We start from the raw sequence: 21,955 nt of genomic DNA on the forward strand, positions 1-21,955 counted from the left end.
AATTTTAGTGTCTATTCGCATAAAAAAAAAAATGATTTTTAGTTGACATGCCTGTGTCGGGGTAAATGATTCTGTCCATTTTTAAAGTTTTTTTGTGCTTTATTGAAGCTAGAAATTAACTAGTTTGTTAACGCTTGAATATTTAGCTAAGAGCTTTTTTTAGGAGGGGGGGGGATTATAGAAACGAAAATAATAGGAATTATATGTAACATTTACGAATTTATGCGAAAATTGTAAAAAATCTTCGAGTTTTCATGGGACCCCGCCCCTCTGCGTATGCACCATATCCACGGCGTAGCAGAGTTGTAGTTGTAGCAAACAACTACAAGCTGTAGTTGTAGCTGTGGTTGTAGCTACAACAAATAATTGTAGGATATTTTATTTTAAAGTGTTGGCATCAATTTTGAAACATAGGGTAACACTTTATTCGCAATTGAAGCGAAAAAACATAAAAGAAAGTAGAATTTTTTATAAGACTGAAAATATAAGAAAAAACTTATTTATGCAAAAATAATAATAAAAGTCCCAATATTGCGGACAGACCAAAAACATATCTTAAACATCTGAATATGAAAAAAACAAAACAAAGAAATCAGAAATGCTACAAAAAAAAGTAAAAAAAAAACGAAAGAAACTCAAATTTAAACCAAAAATTTTCTTAAACAAAATTAATTAAAAAAAAATAAAACTAACAAATGCTTTACAAAAAAAGACAAAGAGAAATACGAAAGGAAAGTCCCATTTAAACAGAAAGTTTCCTTTCGTTTTTGTATAGTGTTTGTATGTTTTCTTTGTTTTTTCGTAAGTTTTGCTTAGACTAGTCTTTTTCCCCCTTGATGAAGGCTTCTGGATGTGAAGCCGAAATATTCGGACTTTTATTATTTTTTTGTACAAATAAGTGTTTTATTTACACGTCTTGTTAAAAAAATAATCCGTTTTTTATATATTTTTGCTAAAATAACGTCAACATTATAACGCCACATTATAATTACCAATTTAATTCTAATGTCCTTTATCACCTCAATTTTTCGTTGATTGATAAATTGTGTTGTAATTTCTTAAATGGAATTTACTAGAGTCCGTGTCTTGTTATTTGTTTATGGTATCTTACGGAATTCGGAAAACCTATAAAACTGGACATTTACGCAAATAAATTTACGCTAGTGCTGAAAAGAAATCAACGCCATCTAGTATTTGGTGACCTTACTTCACCAAAAACTGCTGCTTGTCTTTTCAAGTATTTTAAAATCCAGGGAAATGAAGAATTATTTTGTATCCAGTGGACCTGACCTTTTTTTTATGAGGTCACCAGACGCCGAATCGTATTTGGCGCTAATAGTGTTTAATTCCAATCCTCCCAACTGCCGAAGATCCGACCCTTAAAAGTTTCCAATTCTTTTTGGCATATCTTTTACCGTGAATGTCCGAAATCTAGTTAATGTCGACATCCACCGGTGAATCTCCGAAATTCCCCTTTCTCTGCTTGGATTCAATTAGTTTAGCGAATCAGCTTTTTCAGTCTTATCCAAGCTTTGATGGTAAAACTTAAGTTAGATTATGTCAGGTTAAATTTGATTATAAATATCAGAAATGGATTAAAAACCTAAGCTTACCTAACCAAACCTGTCATAAGCAAACCTTGCATTAAACTGAAAAAGTTGACTGGCAATACTGACTAAATCAAAGGAGAAAAAAAAAAGGTATTTCGGACATTCACCGCTGAATGTCAATGTTCACCAATTTCGGAGATTCGCGGTAACATATCCCTTTGACACTCTTATTAATTCTAAACAAAGTGCCTGTAATAAGGTTGTTACTTGGCTGAAGTTTACTACTGCCATCTATTATTATTTTGTCATAGATGACAGTGTAATTTCTCAAATAGAAACAATTGGAGTCCTGTGTTATTTGTCTCTGGTGTACTCTTTTGGAACTTCAAAACTCGATATTTTTAAAGATATTATGTTTCGTTTATCATGAAAGTCGTTTTTCAGTTGGAGATTAATTTGTGCAATAACTTTTAAATAAAGTCCTTGCACTTAGGGCTTTCCTAGTTGCAAATGAAAAATAAACTATATGTTTTTTTGGCCCTAGTGATCGTATGATGTGGGTTTTCAACCTAAAGCTTCCAAGAGTTATTTCAACTAAAGGGAATTATTATGGATTATCAAATTTTAATTGTTACATTAAATTAACAATTAAATTTTAATTGTTGAAGTTTAGAGGCTTATTAAAGTTTTATGCTACTTTATTTACGAGTATATCTCTTAAATATTCAGCAAAACAAAGTTAACAGACAATTGCCTCCTCCAGATGTGATAAACATCTCTTTTGGTATTTTTTATTTAAAAAAATCGAAAAAAAAACAAAAGCTCGCCCCCCCTCCTAGATAAAAAAAAATAAATAAATTGTATCTTCATAAAAAAACTTTGCCCCTCCCTCATTTTTGTGAATTTCTTACCTTTGTAAAAAAAAAAAGAAAAAAAAAAAAAAAAAAAGAAGAGCAACATCAAACCCTAAAACTAACAAAAATTATTACGTATATGAAAGGAGTTGCCCCTTCCAAAATAATTTCAAATCGTTTTTCAAAACAAAATAGAAATCTGTGGAATTTTTTTCCCGACAATTGTGAATTATTACTTTTGTGAAATAATTTCTTGCTCAGTTGTTGAAGAGTATCATGTGAGAGTAAAGTTTAAAGATTGACAAAAGCAGACATGACCGCACCACGAATAAAAAAAGAAAGAAAAAATTCTAGAAGTTTTAAATTTTGTTCACTAAGTCAATCTCCCGAATTTCATCTGAGATGGATCCAGTGGGATGGATCCCACTCAAGAGTTGTGTTTTCAGGCGCCAGGTTTTGAGCGTGTTTGACAAAAATTGTTTTCAGGTTCTCCGTGTTTAACTCTACCAAGCTTTAAAGCGTTTCCATCTTACGAGTTATAAGCGTGTTGGACACGGATTCGCGCCAGAATATTATGGTTGAACACGGGTTCTGAGAAGACCAAACCCGTTTTGAACACGGTACTCAAAACGGTAGTCTTTACAACCCGTGTCTAACTCCATGTTGGGTCTGTTCAAAACGCAGGACTGTTCACATCAGGAATCCAACTATACGTTACTAAACTACGATAGTATTTAAGGATTGAAATAAGAGAATGAATGTAGATATCAGAAATAATTAGGTCCTATAAAAATGTTTTATTTTTTCGGTTCAATGTTGGCTAAGTCCTATTGAGACTTAAATATTGTTATGATATGACGTGAAAATCTGTTGTTTTTCGGAGAAATTTTACTTCACTTTGCTGTGAATGAAACTACCAGTGTAACCCTAGGGCTAGCCGTAACTTTTGAAGAGAAAAAAACATAGAAACAACTATTATAACAGCGATAAATAAAATTTTATTCATAAGTGGATTAAAAATACGTAACCATATATAATAAACTACCATTAACTAAACCGACACGTAAAAAGTGGTTTTAGGAACCACCGATTATGCAGTAATATCGAACAAACAAGACACGGAATGTAAAGCTCGAACACTAATTAATGAAAACAATTTTTTCCGAAAATTAAATTTAATTCTATAAATCGTTACTGGTTTAACCAAAGAAGACCCAAAATTTAACCAAAGAAGACCCAAAACAGCAACAAAACCCAAAATTGAAGAAACAACAAAGGCTATTTAAAGGATGTTTTCCCCACTACAAACTAAAAAGCTTTCGCTCTGACAAATGTTTTCTTTCTTGCGATAGCTAAAACTAAAAAAAAAGAAAAAAAGAGGCTTTCGAAATAACACAACCTCCCTTAAAATGTGGTTAAGTGAGCAAATGATATATTTGAGAGAGCGTTGGTAAAATTTATTCCTAATTTTTCGGAAACAGCGAATATTGACAAAAAACGTCATATTTCCTGATAATCAACTCCGAAAAAGCAGCTTCTGAGTCTCTAAAACAGTTGTAATGTTCGGAAAAATATTCTTTTCCATCTTTTTTTCTAGTAAAAGTTGTTTGAAAAAGAAAGAGTAACAGGTATTTGCCATTGATATTTGCTGATAACTTATTACTGGGTAAAGTATGTCTTCCAGTATGTGGGATAAAAAAAAAAAATAAAAAAATAAGCTTAAAGTCAGAACAAATTTAATACGAGAAGAATAGCAAACAAAAAGATTGATTGTAAAAATCAATTTTACATCACTCTAAACTAAAAGCGGTCGCCACAACTTAATGGATTGAAGATTTTCCATTCAAACATTCGCCTAACCTCCCTTTTTTTATTTAACTATTTTCCACTGTTTTTTTCTTCAATGACGAGTTAAAACAGACTGGAAAAATGGTCTCTTTGCAAGTAAAATTATGATATTAAACTAATATAATATTAAATAATAATTCGTTGCTTTGACAGGCCGTTCAGCTAGAAGTAGTCTAGCTGACCATCTTCCATCGCAGTTTTAAAATCATATTAAACATTTCTCTCTTGAAGAAAACATTTTAGATAAAAAAAACTATATTATTTAGCATTATATTCTATTAACTATTCCCTCATTATAGTATAAATCCTGCACCTTTTCTACAGCTTGAGATACTGTTTTACAAGTATGTCTGACCTCCCTTATGAAATAACCAAGGGTAAATAATATCTTGTGGGTCAATACTTTCTTTAATATTTAATCAAACTCACATACCAATTCAGACAAAGATTTCTATACCTCTCGGTACTATAACCCCTAATACCCCTAAAATGGCACAATTTGTGTTTGTACTAGTTTTAACAAATTAAACCAGTATTTAATAATACTATACTTGACTCACAATTATCTACTTTGAACTAAAATCATCATAATTCATATAGTTGTTCGAAAAACGATTGCGTCTGAAATGCAATTATTTACCCTCAGTATTCAAAAAGTAGAGAACCGATTAAAAAAGTGGATTACTGAAAAAGACATTTGGAACCAATTTCGCTATCTCCCATTACAAAAAATTACTAATAAAATAAGCTTGCAGGGGGGGGGGGTACTCATGAATGCAACTAAGCTCTGACAGGAAATCAAATCAATCCCAATTTTTATCCACGAAAAGAAACATCCTTATCTCCATGGTACAAACGAACTATGCTTCAAAGCATATAACAAGTCCCCGAAGAAGCTGATTAAAGGTCGAACCAAAAAGCGTAAAACTTTAGTTTGTATCCTGGGATTTATATAATTGGATCGTATGAACTTACTGAAAGGCAAGAATGTCTATCGTTTTTCTATAAATAAATTTGTCATTTTAACTAGCTTCTAATTTTGATGATTCTAAAAGATAAAATCTATTTAAAAAAGGGGAAGTACAATATTTTACAGTAATAAGGAAATTGAGAGGCGAACAAAGTAAGCCTGATTAGTTGTTTATATGCTTGGGGGAAACTACATAGTTGCCATGATTTTCTTAAAAGACCAAATTTGAACGTATTGTTCATCCAACTGTTTATTCAAAATCCTACTCAATATATTTCAGTAATCTCACAGATAGAGAAAGCCATTGTTTCTTATAGGTCAAAATCTTAATCACTTAATCTCATGGACTTTACGTTGTTTATGTGAGTTAGTGTCTACAACCTCCTTTTAAACATTTAGAAACTGATATTATCCAAATTGAACCCTTGATTATGGCAAATTACCTGTCACTTCATCCTTTCATCCTTTATCTCAAATTCATTAGATATAAGAACCTAAACCTTAATGATGCTTTGTATGTTTTTATTCCTTCAAACAAAGGTGGGCTTATACCCCTACCCTCTATATTCCCATCTTCTCCAGACACCCCCACCTTGAAAATTTTCATATATATATATATATATATATATATATATATATATATATATATATATATATATATATATATATATATATATATATATATATATATATATATATATATATATATATATATATATATATATATATATATATATATATATATATATATATATATATATATATATATATATATATATATTCAAGTGTTCGCTCTCCTCTGAGCAATTGCAGAGGATACACATCCATATCTCTCACTCCTGCTTTTAGACAACGTGGTAAAAACAAGAAAAAAAAACAAAGACAAAAACGGGTAATAAAAAGCAAAACGTAAACATGTAAATAATCACGAATGCATAGAGCTCGTAAATATAATGAGCTACCCTTTGCGAATAAAGAACCGCTAGAATTACTGGGGGCAGATGCCAGCAATATTGAACCTTTTTGAGATTTCCTTATTTCAAAACATGAATCAACAAATGTACGATAAAAAGGGGTTTCACTTCAAATCAACAGTGTCTGAATCGTCTGCTCCAATCATCTCCTCAATTTCTTTTTCCCATTCTTGATCATCCTTTCCGGCACTGTCAGAAGAAGAGGCCAGTTCAAAGTCCTGAAGCTCAACATGGAATTCTTTTTCTATCTCTGCGTCTTTTTTTCCACACACAAAAAAAAGAACAAAAAAACATTTCATTAGTAACTGAATAACCAAAAATGTTCTCACCAGAAGGGTAAAAAAAATCCGCTTTCTGTGAAAACTTACTTAAGCAATTAATAGAAGCAAAAGAATAAAACTTTGTGAGATCAACCATCAAGTCCTAAAAATATGACGTTTCACTAACCCATTGGAACCCACTATCTTTAAATTTAGGAAATTCTGTCCGGAAAACGGTTTAGCACTAGATGTTAGGTGATTTCTCCTTCTGAGGCAGACATGATTCTTAACGCTTTTGCTGTTACTGCAAGGATTCGATTTGAAAATAAAAATACTTTTCTAGACTTGAAATATGAATGTTTCCTGCGTATGTCCTTTCAATTAGATAAGAAACAACATATAAAGCGAACTCATGCACATTCAAATGTTTCTCAACTACCAACCCCACTTTCTGTCTCTTTATCATATTTAAAATCAAACACCAGAACTATAACAAATTAAATACTTTTTTTCTAGTATTAAGTCACGAGACAGATCTTGCAGGAGTTTAAACGAAGTGAAGCATTATTGCTGGGACTTTTGACTGATAATAGAGATTTTTGGGGCTTCCAAGACAGGGGCGGATACAGAATTTATGTTGGGGGAGTGCATCAACAAAACTTGGGCTCCCTCGTTGGTGTTTATTGCCCATCCATTCCTGTAATTAGTGATTCGACCTTCTTGGAGGGGGGAGCAGTGCCCCCAAAGCCACCCCTCCTTTAAAACACGGAAAAGTAATTTTACCATCATGACAGATACTTACGTAGGACTTTTTCCGGGAGGGAGGGGGGTAATAAATGTTTTATTTGATAATTGCAACAAGAGGTGCTCAGAATTTCAAGACAACTTAGGATTTGGGGGGGGGGGCAAGGTCTACTTGGTACGCCCGTGCATAATGGCTAAGTTTTTCAAAGGCATAATTCGCCGAAAATCGAAGTTTAGCATGAACTTCACTAGTTCACTGGGCACTACAAAGTCCCTACAAAGGTATGACATCAAGCCCATATAAGAGATGAAGGACATTGACTATCCATTGCGTCTTGAGAGGCTGCAGCTTCTTACTCTTAGTTAAAGGGGAGATGTTATTATGACCTACAAGTAATGGATCCTAGAGAATCCCCCTTCCAGTTGGACGACGGCAAACATAAAGAGGCCACTTTAAACATAAAAGAGGCCACTTGAAGCATAAAATAGGCCACTCCGAAAATAAAGAGACCACTTTAAACATAAAAGAGGCCACTCCAAAAATAAAGCGACCACTTTAAACATAAAAGAGGCCACTCAAAACATAAAGAGGCCACTTTAAACATAAAAGAGGCCAGTCAAAACATAAAGAGGCTACTCAAAGATGTTGTTTCGAAAGAGAGCAAAAAGGAAGCTAAAAAATAACTTCCTAACTATTTCGTGAGCTTTTTGGAACTCCCTCAGCAGCCATTGCTGTTACTGAGTAAATTACAATAGACATTTTTGAATAAGTAAAGATCTCTGCATATCTGAGAGCCAACTAAGATACTCTTAGATTATTTAAAGGAGTCTAGCAATTAAGTCAGATCGGTTTAAAGAGTATAAATTAATTTAGGTTTTAAGGTGTTTGGGATGTGAATCTCAGTTGTAAAAAAAAGACTGTATAACTGTCACTGAATCACTTTTTTTGCTTGGTTACTATAATTTTTATATGGTGTTTATTTGTATGATTCATTTAAAGAGGCTTATCAGCCTTGGAGTGGCTTACTTTTCCAAAATGTTTGGTTTGTTAGAGTTTTAGTTTGTACATATTTGCTCCTGTTTTTGTATGTGCTTTTTTTCATTTTATTTCTTTTTGTTATACTCCATCGTCATGCCTTATATTTTTGATGTGTTATAAAATAAATAAATAAATATATATATATATATATATATATATATATATATATATATATATATATATATATATATATATATATATATATATATATATATATATATATATATATATATATATATATATATATATATATATATATATATACACATCAAGCCCCCCCCCCCATCCTTACTATGTGGAAATATGTTTACGGATATTTGGCAGAGTTTCCGAATTCCCGACAAAGTGACACACACAATTTTACAAGACACACATTCAATATAAAAGATCTAAAACCGAACTGGCCAGCCATGACAGAAAAAAAAATATAAATACGACAAACGGGTCTATGGGCCGTAAATGAAAACGAAGAAAAAAACAACAAAAACGAATCATACCTAAGCGAATAGCAGCATCAAAAGCTTTGCATAAAATTATGTCGCAATAACTTATTCCTTGTTCATTTGCTATTTTAAAAGGTTTAATATAGTTACTTTTGTGACGTGGTTTCGCGAAGGTAGCTCCAAATTGAAAAGTCTAAGAAATTGTATATTATATTAGTAGGTGAGTCTATTTTAGTTTTATGTACATTTTTTAGTTTGAGTTTATTTTTTTTGTCGAAGCTAAAGACGCCTTGTTTGATACGGGCAAAATATTTGTTTTTATTGTTTTTTTCTTCGTTTTCATTTACTGGTCATAGACCCGTTTGTCGTATTTATATTTTTTCTGACACATTCATTAATATTAATTACAAAACCAAGATCCTGTTACAATAAAGGGATTTATTTGTTAAATAATTTCAATATAATTAAGGTGATTAATAATCATTACTAACAAATATACATACTATAAAGAAAAACATACCAATTTTCTATACTTAAAAGAGACTAGATCTATGAGAAGACTGCTTCCGAGTGTTCAGCTTAATCCTGAAGAAGCCGAGACTAGACTCAACATATGCAAACACAATAAATCGTTGCAATAACAATATTAATCAGTAACAGTAATATAAAGAAAAACAAAGGTGACAAAGAGAACGACTAAAGTGGCTAACTTCCATCAAGTGAAATAAAAACGAACAAAAGGGGGACACATTACAATCACACACTTCTAGATCAACAATTCTCCATTACGGTATGTGCCCTTTTAACAATGGATGACAAATATACAAACGCATACATCAATTTATTTTTGAAGCAACAATTTGAAGCAAATAACAGCAATCTTGCCTATTTTATTCCATTAATATGCTGCATGAAAACAAAAGCAAAAATTAGTCAAAGAGAAAATAAACTAATTAAACAAAAAATAATAGAATAACCACCGAAGTCGTTATCTTTATCAGTGTAATGGCTCTTTCACACTACGGTATAGAACCTTTCAAACTAGCCTAACTTAAGACTTTGCGACACGCTATGTAATGTTACAAAGCAAATTTTGTTCGTAACGTGTTGGCAGTGTTAAATAGACTCGATTTCTTCGTAAAAGTCCGCGGCATTTTGCAAAAAGGGCCCAAGTCTATTTTTTTCCCAGAAATGAATTAATCATATCGTTCGAAAGATCTCGAAGAGATCTATCGGTTAGTCTATTCAAAACGGGCTTATCTTTAATTCTGACCGAGTTATGAATTGCTCCCAAAGGGTGTAAAAAAGAGTGCAAGTCCCTTATCTTCTAAGTAATGAACAATTCAGCAATTTGGACATTTCCAGCGAATTCTGATCAAAAAATAACTTGGAATCCGTCTTTAAAGTTTCAACTTTCTTAAATTCTTATTTGTGAGAAAGAATTTTGTGTTTTTATTTTGCTCTACTGCAAAATTAGGAAAAAGGACTTAGGCCCTTTTTGCGAAACGCCACGCATGTTACGTTTATGTTGCTGCAAAAAAAATCCAATGCTCAATTAGAACTTGAATCTACATCTCCGTTCCACATTCTCAAGTTTAGTACTGTTTGCTTATGATGATTGTTATGATTTTAGACGATGAATATGACGATTTTATTGATATTTGCGTCAGCCAAGCTTTAATTTACTTGTTTAAGTGTGAAAGGTTATGCTTAATGTAATGTATGTAACTTAACCACTTTGCACACAAAATTACGTACACAGCGTGAAAGCCACTTAGTCCATGGTGCTGTACCTAAATGTTCTAATTTACTGTAAGTCATAAGCCGAGGCGTCACCTGCTTTCGACAATCGTGAACACCAGGTGGCGACTGCCACACGGCAGACGGAACAAGCGGCACAGGAGGACGAGAAGGCGCGGTGCAGTGGAACAAGCGGCACCCCAATATATACGTCAGGTGACGGAGAGAAGGCGACCCCTTGGAACAGCATTTTCAATGACGTCACAAGTGATGCCTCAAACTAATATATCAGATGAGGGTCTACCTATTCAAATCTTCATCATCGCCACGTAATATCATTAAGTCATCTTCCCTTTTAACCCACACCTTGTCGTGATATTTCTGCTGTCTATAGTCAGGCGTGGTATTGGGATATTCATGTAAAAAAACCAAAAAAACACTGTCCATCAAGCAAGTGTTACCATTTCCCTCCTAAAGCTTATTAAAAGTTTACCTGCCCCCTTCCAATTGTTTAGAAATCTATACCTCCTTAGTTCTTCCACTGCTATGGTCGTGCCCCTTCGTCACCCTAGAAGTTCCAATGAGGACCCAGATAGAATTGAATAGACGCATAAAAGAGTATTCCCAATGATTTTCTAAGAAGGTGAAGTCCTATACTCCCTCCTACTCAATAAAACAAGGTAAACACCTTAGACTGCAGAAGCACTAGATTGTGTCTCAATTTCGCAAAAACCCAGAACTCGTATCGAAAATATTTTCCCATAAGATCCTACCCTCTTACCAATCCGTCCGCCCCATTCTTCACCTCAAGTATAAAAAAAACTACCCCCTTACCAATTCGTTACCTCAAGGTACAAAAAAGCCTTATCAGTGTTTGTTGCCTGTTTTTCATATTTCTCTTTTTGTGTTCATTTTGACTAAAAATGCGCATTATCCCCGTCAGGATCTGTGACAGTTTATTTATGTAATAAATCATTTGTTACAAGCAGCTAGTCAGATAATTTTTTCAAGAGAGGCTGATCCTTTAACTAAAAAAAACTTTTTATTCATGGATACACAAGTATTTACATATTTTAATCACTATTTATAAATATTTTTTAGCCGTTTTATGTTCAGAATTACGGGGGAAGCAAGAAGTCTATTTGTACAGAAGATAAAGTACGGACGGAATGGTCTTAATTAAAAAGCCACATCCCGAGATGATTTCAGGGATTTGACCCCCCCCCCCTCTCAAAAGTTATCGACAGTTCTGGATTTTCGGTTTACGTTATTTTCTAGTTCTACATTACCTTGAAATAAGTTCAACACGCATGCCCGAAACTCGACTACCGAAGGTCGTCCTTCAGTGGCAGCCACGTGGTACCAGAAGAGGACGTCCCAAAAACATTCTATGACGCAGCAGCCGGGCTGACCTCACAAATCTCAATGCATCAATCGAACCCGAATGAGAAGATGTCCGGGTGGCCACAGCGATGAGAGATGACTAGTGACTCTTCTTGGATGCCCTAAGCGCCTCTGGAAGCACAGGAGGATCTAAGGTAAGTTTCCTAGGAAGAACACGTCCTCAAGTTTCCTAAGAATAACATGTAGAAAATTGGCCTGAAGCCTCAAGCCCTTCTCCTGGCTACGCTACAGTGCACTGGTTGCATTAACAAGAGGTGGTATTATATATTAAAGCATCCACATTGAGACAAAGTAATCCATATTAAAAAATTACATATTTCAATTGCATAACGAGAGATTCCAAGATAAATTAATCTTTAAGGTTTGAAGAGTTATTAAAAATAATTGGCGCATAAAGATATTAGTGAAAAGCGGGAAAAATAAATTTAAAAGATTTAGAATAGAGCTAAAAAAGAACTAAAAGAACTAGAACTTGGCAAATATGATAGAGAAACAATCTTACCATTAGGTTTGCCTTGAATTCCTAGCTTTTTCAAGTTTTCATCCAAATCGTTTGATTCACTGGGTGGGTCGGGTCCCTCTGTGAAAGGGAAATAAAAACGAGTTAGAATATTTAAAATATTTGAAAAATTATGAACACATTATATGAAAGTTATACATACCAGCTAACAGGAGGGGATGTCCACAAGATAGATGCTAGGGACTTCATTCTGAAGAATTTTGGTCCAATTCGCACAACTTGCCAATTTAAGACCCATCTCCTACTCAGCAACAGTTTCTGCTTCTTCTTAAAACCTTTATGTGCCAATACATTAGAAACATGTGGTATTGCCTCTCAATTTTCAAAAAAAAGCCAAGAGGTTGGCTTTACCACGTCTTTGAAAGCAAAACAGGCTTTAGTTGGTTGGCGTCTCCACACGGACAGTCAAGGGACTTGGGCTACATAATATTTTTTCTCCAAATTATTGGGGGTCAACTGTCCCTCTTCCCGTGGCCCCCCCCCCCCTAAAATGACGCCACTGATAAGAGAGCAATTTGAAACAAATACAAAATAAAAAAAGAAGTTTTTGCTTGTCCAGTCTTTGGAGGCAGAGCCACCAGCTAAGTCTGACCATGGTAGTGAGAGCAGCAGAGGTGAGTCAAATGGAAACAAAGTTTATTTATTGTCAATACACACCTGCTGCAGTAATTTTCAAAATGTATGGTGACTTTAAGAAAGAATACAATAAACCCTGAATTTCTGTTTAATGAACGTTCACTTCATTTTATTGATACATACACCTTGGAAAATCTACCCATTTACCATGGAAATTTAGCTTATGAGTGGCATTTGTCGGCATACTGGACGATTTTGTTGATACACTCTTTAAATCCCTCCTCCAAATTTAAAACTCCAGTGTGCCAAGCATGAATTCGTTAGTAAGAGACCATATCATACGAATATAAAGTAAAGCTTTAACATTAATATGTTAATGATCAAAATTCAAAGTCTCGCCATTGAAATTTGGGTTTTGAATAATCAATATTAATAAATATCTTACATTTCTTTCAATCAGATTTTCAATATTTTTCTTATTTGCCGCTTCCGTAAATGTACACCATTTCGTTTGTGTGCTCAGAAGCTGCTGACCAGAAAAGGTAACGAAATATATACATACTACTGCATCATTAGCCTTGGGCAGAATTCATGCCAAACCTAATTTTTGAATGGTCACTTCTTTCACGTTGATAGCTTAAATTGACCCCTTGCCTTCGTTATTATAAGGCGACTACCTTTATTTTCAACTCTTTTTATTTCTTAGCTACTTCAAAAGGTTAGTTTTTGTTTAACATTTTTATGAGCACTGAAAACGACTTAGCGGAGGTGCTTGCCGGATATATATATTTTTTTCATTTATCTTAAGTTTTAACGTCCCTCCAAAACTTGTTTTAATATTTGATTTTATCTATGTACAATAAACCTGAATTATTCCATCTGATTAACTGAAATTATTACAAAAAATTAGTTTAGTACAAATATTTAACACAATTCCTTGCGGCAGGCGGGATTGAACCAGGCAACCTTTGATTAAAGGGCGCGATTTCATCCACTGCGCTGTCACAAGGTAACATTTAATTTGATTTTTCTACAAAGCTCCTCACATACCTTTGCTAAAAATAAAAAAACTGTAATGACAGCCTTTGAAACTTATGAATTGAATTGTTTTGATCACACTGAAGATGAGACCACTCGTGACAAAAAAAAAAAAATATAAATATCGATTGTGTATCTAGGACAAAGTTCAGAAGACTCAGTGTCTACTCCCTCAACAAAGAAAAAGAAATTAAAAGATGAAGAAGAAGTACCACTTGCTAAAGTTAGAGACGAAGTCAAATACGTCAAGGTAAGTGTATCCTCATCTCTCTCTCTCTCTCTCTCTCTCTCTCTCTCTCTCTCTCTCTCTCTCTCTCTCTCTCTCTCTCTCTCTCTCTCTCTCTCTCTCTCTCTCCCTATATTTCCCTCTTTTTCTGCCCCAGTCTCACTCTCTCCCTCCCTCTCTCTCTGTTCCCTCTAATCCCTCCTCTGTGCGTATGATGCTTTTACGCCCAGTTATTCTAAGTGAAAATGTAAAATTTGGGAAATTCTAATTTACGCTACGCCATGGCAATCTCGCTCCTATACACTTTTTTCTAAAGGGAGGGGGAGGGATCAAAATATCGTCCTTGCTATGCCTAAATGTATTATTTGGCATTTTTAATCTGATGTAATTGCCAGATTTTTTTTTTTTTTTTTTTTTTTTTTTTTTTTTTTTTTTTACCAGGAAGTTGGGCTACTCCAGCCAATTTTATTCCATGCATTGGGTCAAACTTAAATTTTAAATAAAGTGGTTGCAGAGGAACCAAATATTTAAAATTACAATTATAAATAATTTAAATTATATTTTAATATTATGAAAAAAGTTCTATGAGTTCTATGAAAAAAGTTAAGCATATTTTGTTTTATAATTACTACTGAAATATGATCCAATACGTCAGTGGTCGGGGATTCGGGGTAAATTACCCCGAACGGGGTAAAAATGAAAATTTTGTATGTAAAAAGTATATATTCCTAATTTCCTATATTGTAAACATGTTAGTTTTTTTTCTAACTTAACCAATTTAGCGACATATGCAGGCCACGCCATCTCATCTCTTATCTCACTAGTGTTCTTGAGTTAAATTTTTGCGCAGTAAAGCACAGCCCGGCTACCTGCATGCCCTCAAGATACAAATCATACAAATAAATTGACGAGTCAAAGAGCCAGTTTTTCTAGTTAGGTGCTATCAAGATCACCATTTTATCATTAATCATCATTCATCAATATATCGGTAAAGGTCAGCCGCAATTTGAAACTTTAATTCAAGTATTATAATTATTATTTTTTGTCTCCCTTCACATGGCAGCAAATAGAACAAGAACATACCAAGACGAATTCCTTAATTACGATTTTACACAAATACAAGACACTGGAACAATGAAACCGCAGTGTGATGTATGTATGAAGATACTGACTTCAGAATCTTTCAAAAAAAGTCAGTTGAAGAAACATTTAGATAATTTGCATTCACAACCGCGAGAATACTTTGCAAATTTAGAAATATCTGTTAAAAGACAAAGATTGAATAGCAACTTGTTTGGTACATTTGATCAGCGTTCAGCGTTCAGCTTTGAAGTGGCCTGGTTGATTGCTCGAAATAAGAAACCATAAACTATTGGTGAAGATTTGGTTAAACCAGCTGCTGTTATGACAGAGGTTATGTGGGGTCAAAAAGAAGCGAAGAAACTGAATTCAGTGCCCTTGTCTGCGATAATTGTGAAACAACGAATTTCAACACTAGCAGAAAATATGAAGGAACAGGTTATTTTCGCATTAAAACAGGCTAAATATTTTGCTATTCAGCTTGATGAGAGTACTGATTTTAGTAGTAATTCAAAGCTAATGGTATATGTTCGCTACATAATTTTCAGATAATTTTCAAAAGGAATTGGTGCAGATAATTGGTGCAGATTCAAAAGGAAAATGGTGCAGATAATTTTCAAAAGGAATTGGTGCAGATAATTGGTGCAGGAATTGGTGCAGATTCAAAAGGAAAATGGTGCAGATAATTTTCAAAAGGAATTGGTGCAGATAATTGGTGCAGATTCAAAAGGAAAATGGTGCAGATAATTTTCAAAAGGAATTGCTGTTTTGTTCTCCTCTCGAGTTGAGATCTTGTGGAATTGATTTCTATAAAAAAGTAAATGAATACTTCAATGCGCAAAGTTCAAAATGGAAAAACTGTATTTCTGTATCTTTGTATGGAGCTCCAGCTATGCTGGGTCATATAAAGGGTTTTCAGCTTTCGTAAAAATAACCCAAATATTGAAGTTACTCACTGTATGATCCATCGCCAGGCCCTTATGGTCAAATATTTAGCAAATAGCCTCAGGCGGCTTGCTACTGCAGTGAGTTGTCAGTAGTAGCAGCAGTGAAAGATGTAAACAACAGCTGAAAGCTACACACAAATTAAGTTTTTTTTTATTATTTTGTTATATATTTGCCACAAGAAGTAAAAAATAACAAATACAGCACATTTTTGAGCATGAAAAATTTGTGAAACAACACAGTAATCAAAAAGTGGCGTCCCTTTACGGAACTGTGGGGGAGGGGGGAGGGAGGGCAAAATAGAGTTTTCAAATCTTAGGAGTTTTTTTGTCGTTTTTTTTTCAATGAAAATACCAAAATAGGTGTATAAAAATCTCAACAGGGCAAATACCCCCCCCCCTCCCCCCCCCCCAAATTAATGCCCATGACCATCCAAAAAAATAAAACGAAATAAAATTCGTAGTGATGAAAACACCAGCAAAAATATATGGAGAAAACACACCCCCTTATCGGGAATCCATTTTAACTAATGTTCGCTGATTCATAGCCAATAGCAGCTGTCCTCGCTGCATTTTATCTGTGCAAACAGAATTGTAGAATTAACGTAAAAACAGTAGACACCAATGCCAAAATTTAAAAGAGGAACTACAGCTTGTGAGAAAACTAAATTATGAAAGCCTCATTATATACAAATTTAGCGAAAATCTGGAGCTTCATTAGAAGCTAAATCCCGCATGAAGTCACAATCTCAGGAAGTAAATTGTATTCTGAACCCACTTAAACTCTGAATTCTGAACTTATTCTGAAGCCATTTCTGTCTCCTAAAAGGAAACGGAAATGGTGCAGAAGCCGAAACAAGACTTTGGATTCTTATCACACTTTAGAACAGACGCAACACCACCCACAAGAAAACAATCAGAAGGTTCAATTGCAACTGAAACCCCGTGTAACTGAACCATCGTACAACTGAACCACCGTGTATCTGAACCCTCGTGCAACTGAACCCCATTCAACTGAACCCTCGTGAAAATCAATCCCATTTAACTGAAATCCCGTTTAACTGAACCACCGTACTCAGTTTTATAGTATTACGAGGCACTATGATTGGGTAAAACACAAGTTAGAATCATTAAATATTCAACCTCGTTGGAATTGTACGTTTTTTAAAGTCATGATATAAATGCCTGTCAAGATGATTAATAAAAATAACTCGGTTTCTTTTCACAAAAACAAAGAAAATCAGACGTCACAAACCATTAAAGCCAGATTTATTTCTCATTGATTATGTCTGTTAATGGGGTTCCTTTCCCCTTTCACCGTCTCCGGGTCAGGCATTTACCCCCTCCCCCATCCTAGAAAATACTACCTTCCTGGAAAATCCCCCCCCCCCTCCCCAGCAGCTGGTTGGTTTCCAATAACTTGTGACTTAAAAAAAAGACTAAAACTCTCAATTTCTAATCGAATGAGCATCCTCCGAAGTTTCTACGACAATGAGGTGGAGGTGGGGATGAGGAAGGGGCAGTCTCCCTCCTATACTGAATAAATTCTGCTCATTTTGAGGTTTTCAATGTTCCTATTTACTTTCACAATAAAAGTGCAGACTATTCCCAGAAATTCGAGAAATATTCGAGAACTATTCGAGAAATATTCCCAGAAATCGAGAGGGATTAAATATCAATTTCAGATTTTTGATATGTTTTCAATTTTTTTTTATCCTCCCCTGGAGAAAATAACCCCCCAAACAAAAGTCCTGAACACAGGTCTGGGGATTACACGTTAATTTCTACCTCCACCCTCCTCTTGTCTCTTTCTTAGAACTAATTCTGTATTTATCTGAAGGCTCAATGAGAGTTGGGATGTTTTGATATTAAAATGCACTCTTTGAGGCATCTCTTTCGCTCCAAAACTAGCCAAAATATTTTTAAGGTCTATACAAATTTCACTCTCTTGGGTAAATTTCCTGTCGTTTTACAATTCTAAACATTTGCATATAAGCGCTTTAAACCACAACAATGAAGTATTATGATTGTTTTGTAGTTAGGGAGGAAGGGAGATGCCCCAAAGAGTGCATTTTAATATCAAAACATCCCAACTCTCATTGAGCCTTGAGATAAATACCGAATTAGTTCTAAGGGAGAGTCGAGGAGAGGGTGAAGGTAGAAATTGATATAAAATCCCCAGGGCCATATCCAGGAGTTTTGTTTGGGGGGTTGTTTTTATGGTTGGGGGGGGGGGGGGACAAAAAATAAAATCATATCAAAAATTTGAAATTGATATTAAATCCCTCTTTATTTCCGGGAATATTTCTGGTCTATGTTGTTATTATGAGACAAAAGAGGAACATTAATAACCTCAAAATGAACAGAATTTATTCCGCATAGGAGGGGGACTACCCCTTCCTCATCCCCACCTCCACCTCATTGTCGTAGAAACTTCGGAGGATGCTCATTCGATCAGAAATTGAGAGTTCTAGTCCTTTTTTTTATAAGTCATAAGTGACTGGAAACCTACCAGCGGCCAGAGGGGTAATATTGCACATTTTCCAGGGGGGGATGCATTTTTTTTTTTTTGGGGGGGGAGAGGTATTTCCCGATAGTGGCAGTTTGGAGACATAAAACATAAACAGACATAAAAAAGGAGAAATAAATCTGGCTTTAATTATTTGTGACGTCCATTTTTTTTGTGACAGGAAAACAGAGCTTTTTATAAATCAATTCGACAGGCTTTTATATAATTAAATATGAACAAGTTTTTTTTAAAATGAAAGTAAGGAGAAACATTAAAAATTAAAACAAACAGAAACTATTCCCTATGTGACAGGGCCTGCTCCCTTCTCAACGCCCCGCTCTTTGTACTAAAGTTTTTAGTTTTTTAAAAAATAGACTATTGACAAAGAGTCAAACTATCTCGTCAAGAGCAAGGTAATGAGGAGGGGACAGCCCTGTTCATATACGGACTAATTCCTGTTCTTTTTAATTTTTAATGTCGCTCCTTAGTTTCAGTTAAATAACTTGTTTTTTTATTATTTAATTAATGAACGTTTTTAAATTAATGCAGGTTTTGATTTTGGCTCACCGTACATGAATAATTAAAACGAAATTTGCAGATTAATTTTACTTTTTTTCGGCTAAATGTCTTTCTCGAAAGTTGTTTAATTTTATTTACTAAAGTTTTTATTAGTAATAAATATACGTAACGAACTTCTATAAACGTATATTTGTATTACGCATATTAGGGGGGTTTGCCCCCTAGCCAATACCTCACTCTTTACGCTAAAGTTCGAATTTTTGTCCAATTCTTTAAGAATGACCCCTTAATCACAAAGGACGCTAATTAGAAAAGAACTTTAGCGTAAAGAGCGAGGTATTGACTAGAGGGCGAACCCAATCATATACGTAATAGTTTCTGTTCGTTTTAAGCATTTCAGTTGAAAACTTGTTTTTTTTATTTAATTTCTGATCGTTTTTTTAAATAATGCTGGGAAATCCGCCCCCCCCTTCATAGCAATGTCCCTTCCCCCATGACAATTTTCTCCATGGAAAGATCCTCCTACGTAAAAGTAAAGTTACGCGCCTGAGAAAATTTGGCTGATTTTCGAAAAAAGGGGGAAAGACCACCTAAAAGTTATACAACCGTAATAAGAATCACACCATCAGATTCAGCGTATTAGAGAATCCTACTGTAGAGGTTTCAAGCTCCTATCGGCAAAAATGTGGAATTTTGTATTTTTTGCCAGAAGAAAGAAGACGGATGCGTGTTTATTTGTTTTTTTTTCCTAGGGGTGATCGTATCGACCCAGTGGTCCTAGAATATCGTGGAAGGGCTCATTGAAACAGAAATTTAAAGTTCCAGTGCCCTTAATAAGTGACCAAAAAAATGGAGCGCAACTAGGCCCCCTCCCACGCTCATTTTTTCCCAAAGTCACCCGATCAAAATTTTGAGATAGCCATTTTGTTCAGCATGGTCGAAAATATGATAACTATGTCTTTTAGGATGACTTAATCCCCCAGAGTCCCCGAGGGGAGGGCTGAAAGTTATGAACTTTACCCAATGTTAACATATCGTATTTTTTCGTAACATATCGGATTTTTTCTGGTAGTGGGGGGTGGGTCTGGGTTATGTGGGAGGATCTTCCCATGGAGGAATTTTTCTTGGGGGAAGGGACATCACTATGAAGGGGGCGCCGAATTTCCCAGCACTATTTAAAAAAAAAGATCAGAAATTAAATAAAAAAAAAAGTTTTTCAACTGAATGTAAGGAACAACACCCAAACTTAAAACGAACAGAAAATATTACGTATATGATTGGTTCCGCTCCCTAGTCAAAACCTCGCTCTTTAATCCAAAGATTTTGTTAGTATTTTCGTAAGAGCTATTTATTCTAAATAACGGTCTTTGTGATTAAGGGGTCATTTTTAAAGAATTAGAACAAAATTTGAACTCTATCGTAAAGAGCGAGGTATTGAAGAGGGGGCAAACCCCCTCATATATTTATTAAAAATATACGAATATAGAAGTTCGTTACGTAAGTTACATATATTTATTACTAATAAAAACTTTCGTAAATAAAATTAACCAACTTTCGAGAAAGCCATTTAACCAAATAAAAGTAAAATTAATATGCAAATTTTGTTTTAAATATTCATGTACAGTGAGCCAAAATCAAATCCTGCATAAATTCAAAAACGTTGTAAAATTAAATAAAAAAACAAGTTTTTTTTAACTGAAAATAAGGAGCGACGTTAAAACTTAAAACAAACAGAAATTATTCCGTATATGAAAAGGGCTGTCCCCTCCTCTACGCATCGCTCTTTACGCTAAAGTTCGACTTTCTCACAACTCAATTTTTTAAACAATAAAAAACATTAGCGTAAAGAGCGAGGCGTTGAGGAGGGGACAGCCACTTTCATATGCGGAATAATTTCTGTTCGTTTTAAGTTTTAACGTCGCTCCTTACTTTTTGTAAAAAAAAAAAAAAAATAATTTAATCAATCTCATGGTTCAATGCCTTACAGGTGTAGACAAGATAGTGTTTCGCAAACAAGACTTGTATTTATTTTCTGTGTCTTATTTTTCAAAAAAAAAACAAAAAAAAAAAAAAACAGAGGATGGACAATTACAAGCAATCTATATGCGTAACAGCAGTTTGTTGTTATTTTCGTCAATATAAAGTACAATCTTAGAAAATTAGAATGCACAATATTTCCAGTATCTTCTTTTAAACATGGGATATGATGTCATTTTTTATTGATTCTGTTACCTGATTGTCTGATATGTCGCCAACTATGTCGCCTTTTGAAATGGCACCATATGTGATAGACTGCAACCATAAATAACATCATTTGCAAAGTATAATATATTAAGAAAAACGCAATTTTTGACAAAACTACATCTTCATATACAAGATGATATGACCCACGTATCTTTTGAAAAGTTGTTTTTCTGGGTATGATGTCATATTCAAGTGCTTCCGCTGTTTGACTCCCTTTATTTTGTTCTTTGCTACATTCCAACTAACCCTACGTTTGATATACAATTGAAAAAGATTCAGTCTTTTCATATGTGTCTCAAACAATCACACTCCTAGACCACACTCACTATCAGGGGCATCCTGAGGGGGGGGGGAGGGGTGCCCCCCCCCAATTTTGGCATTCGGTAAATTTTCGACGAAGGCGAAAATTCCGGCAGAAATTTGGCAATATCGGCTGAAATTTAGCAAAAAACTTTATTTCTACAGAAAATTCG

The 21,955-nt window shown here is 34.3% G+C and overlaps 1 protein-coding gene across 3 annotated transcripts in view; it reads right to left on the reverse strand.

Moving 5' to 3' along the window:
• Positions 1–5,989: 5,989 nt before the first annotated feature.
• The window catches only part of Sap47 (Synapse-associated protein 47kD), a 99,366-nt gene continuing 83,400 nt past the window's right edge, over positions 5,990–21,955 (reverse strand). For 2 of the 3 annotated variants that reach the window (XM_089105827.1, XM_089105826.1), the window contains exons 9-10: positions 12,329–12,406; positions 5,990–6,452 (exon numbers count right to left, since the gene is read on the reverse strand). In XM_089105827.1, coding sequence (XP_088961953.1) covers positions 6,301–6,452; positions 12,329–12,406 — 230 coding nt within the window. In that variant the 3' untranslated portion in view covers positions 5,990–6,300. Of the gene's footprint in view, positions 6,453–9,008; positions 9,589–12,328; positions 12,407–21,955 lie in introns of those variants that run through there. The other variant, XM_089105828.1, reaches the window with a different exon arrangement.

The sequence above is a fragment of the Artemia sp. Qi Xiang Cuo genome, chromosome 20 (assembly GCF_049724085.1).
Source record: "Artemia sp. Qi Xiang Cuo chromosome 20, ASM4972408v1, whole genome shotgun sequence".
In the NCBI taxonomy this organism is placed as follows: Eukaryota; Metazoa; Arthropoda; class Branchiopoda; order Anostraca; family Artemiidae; genus Artemia; species Artemia sp. Qi Xiang Cuo.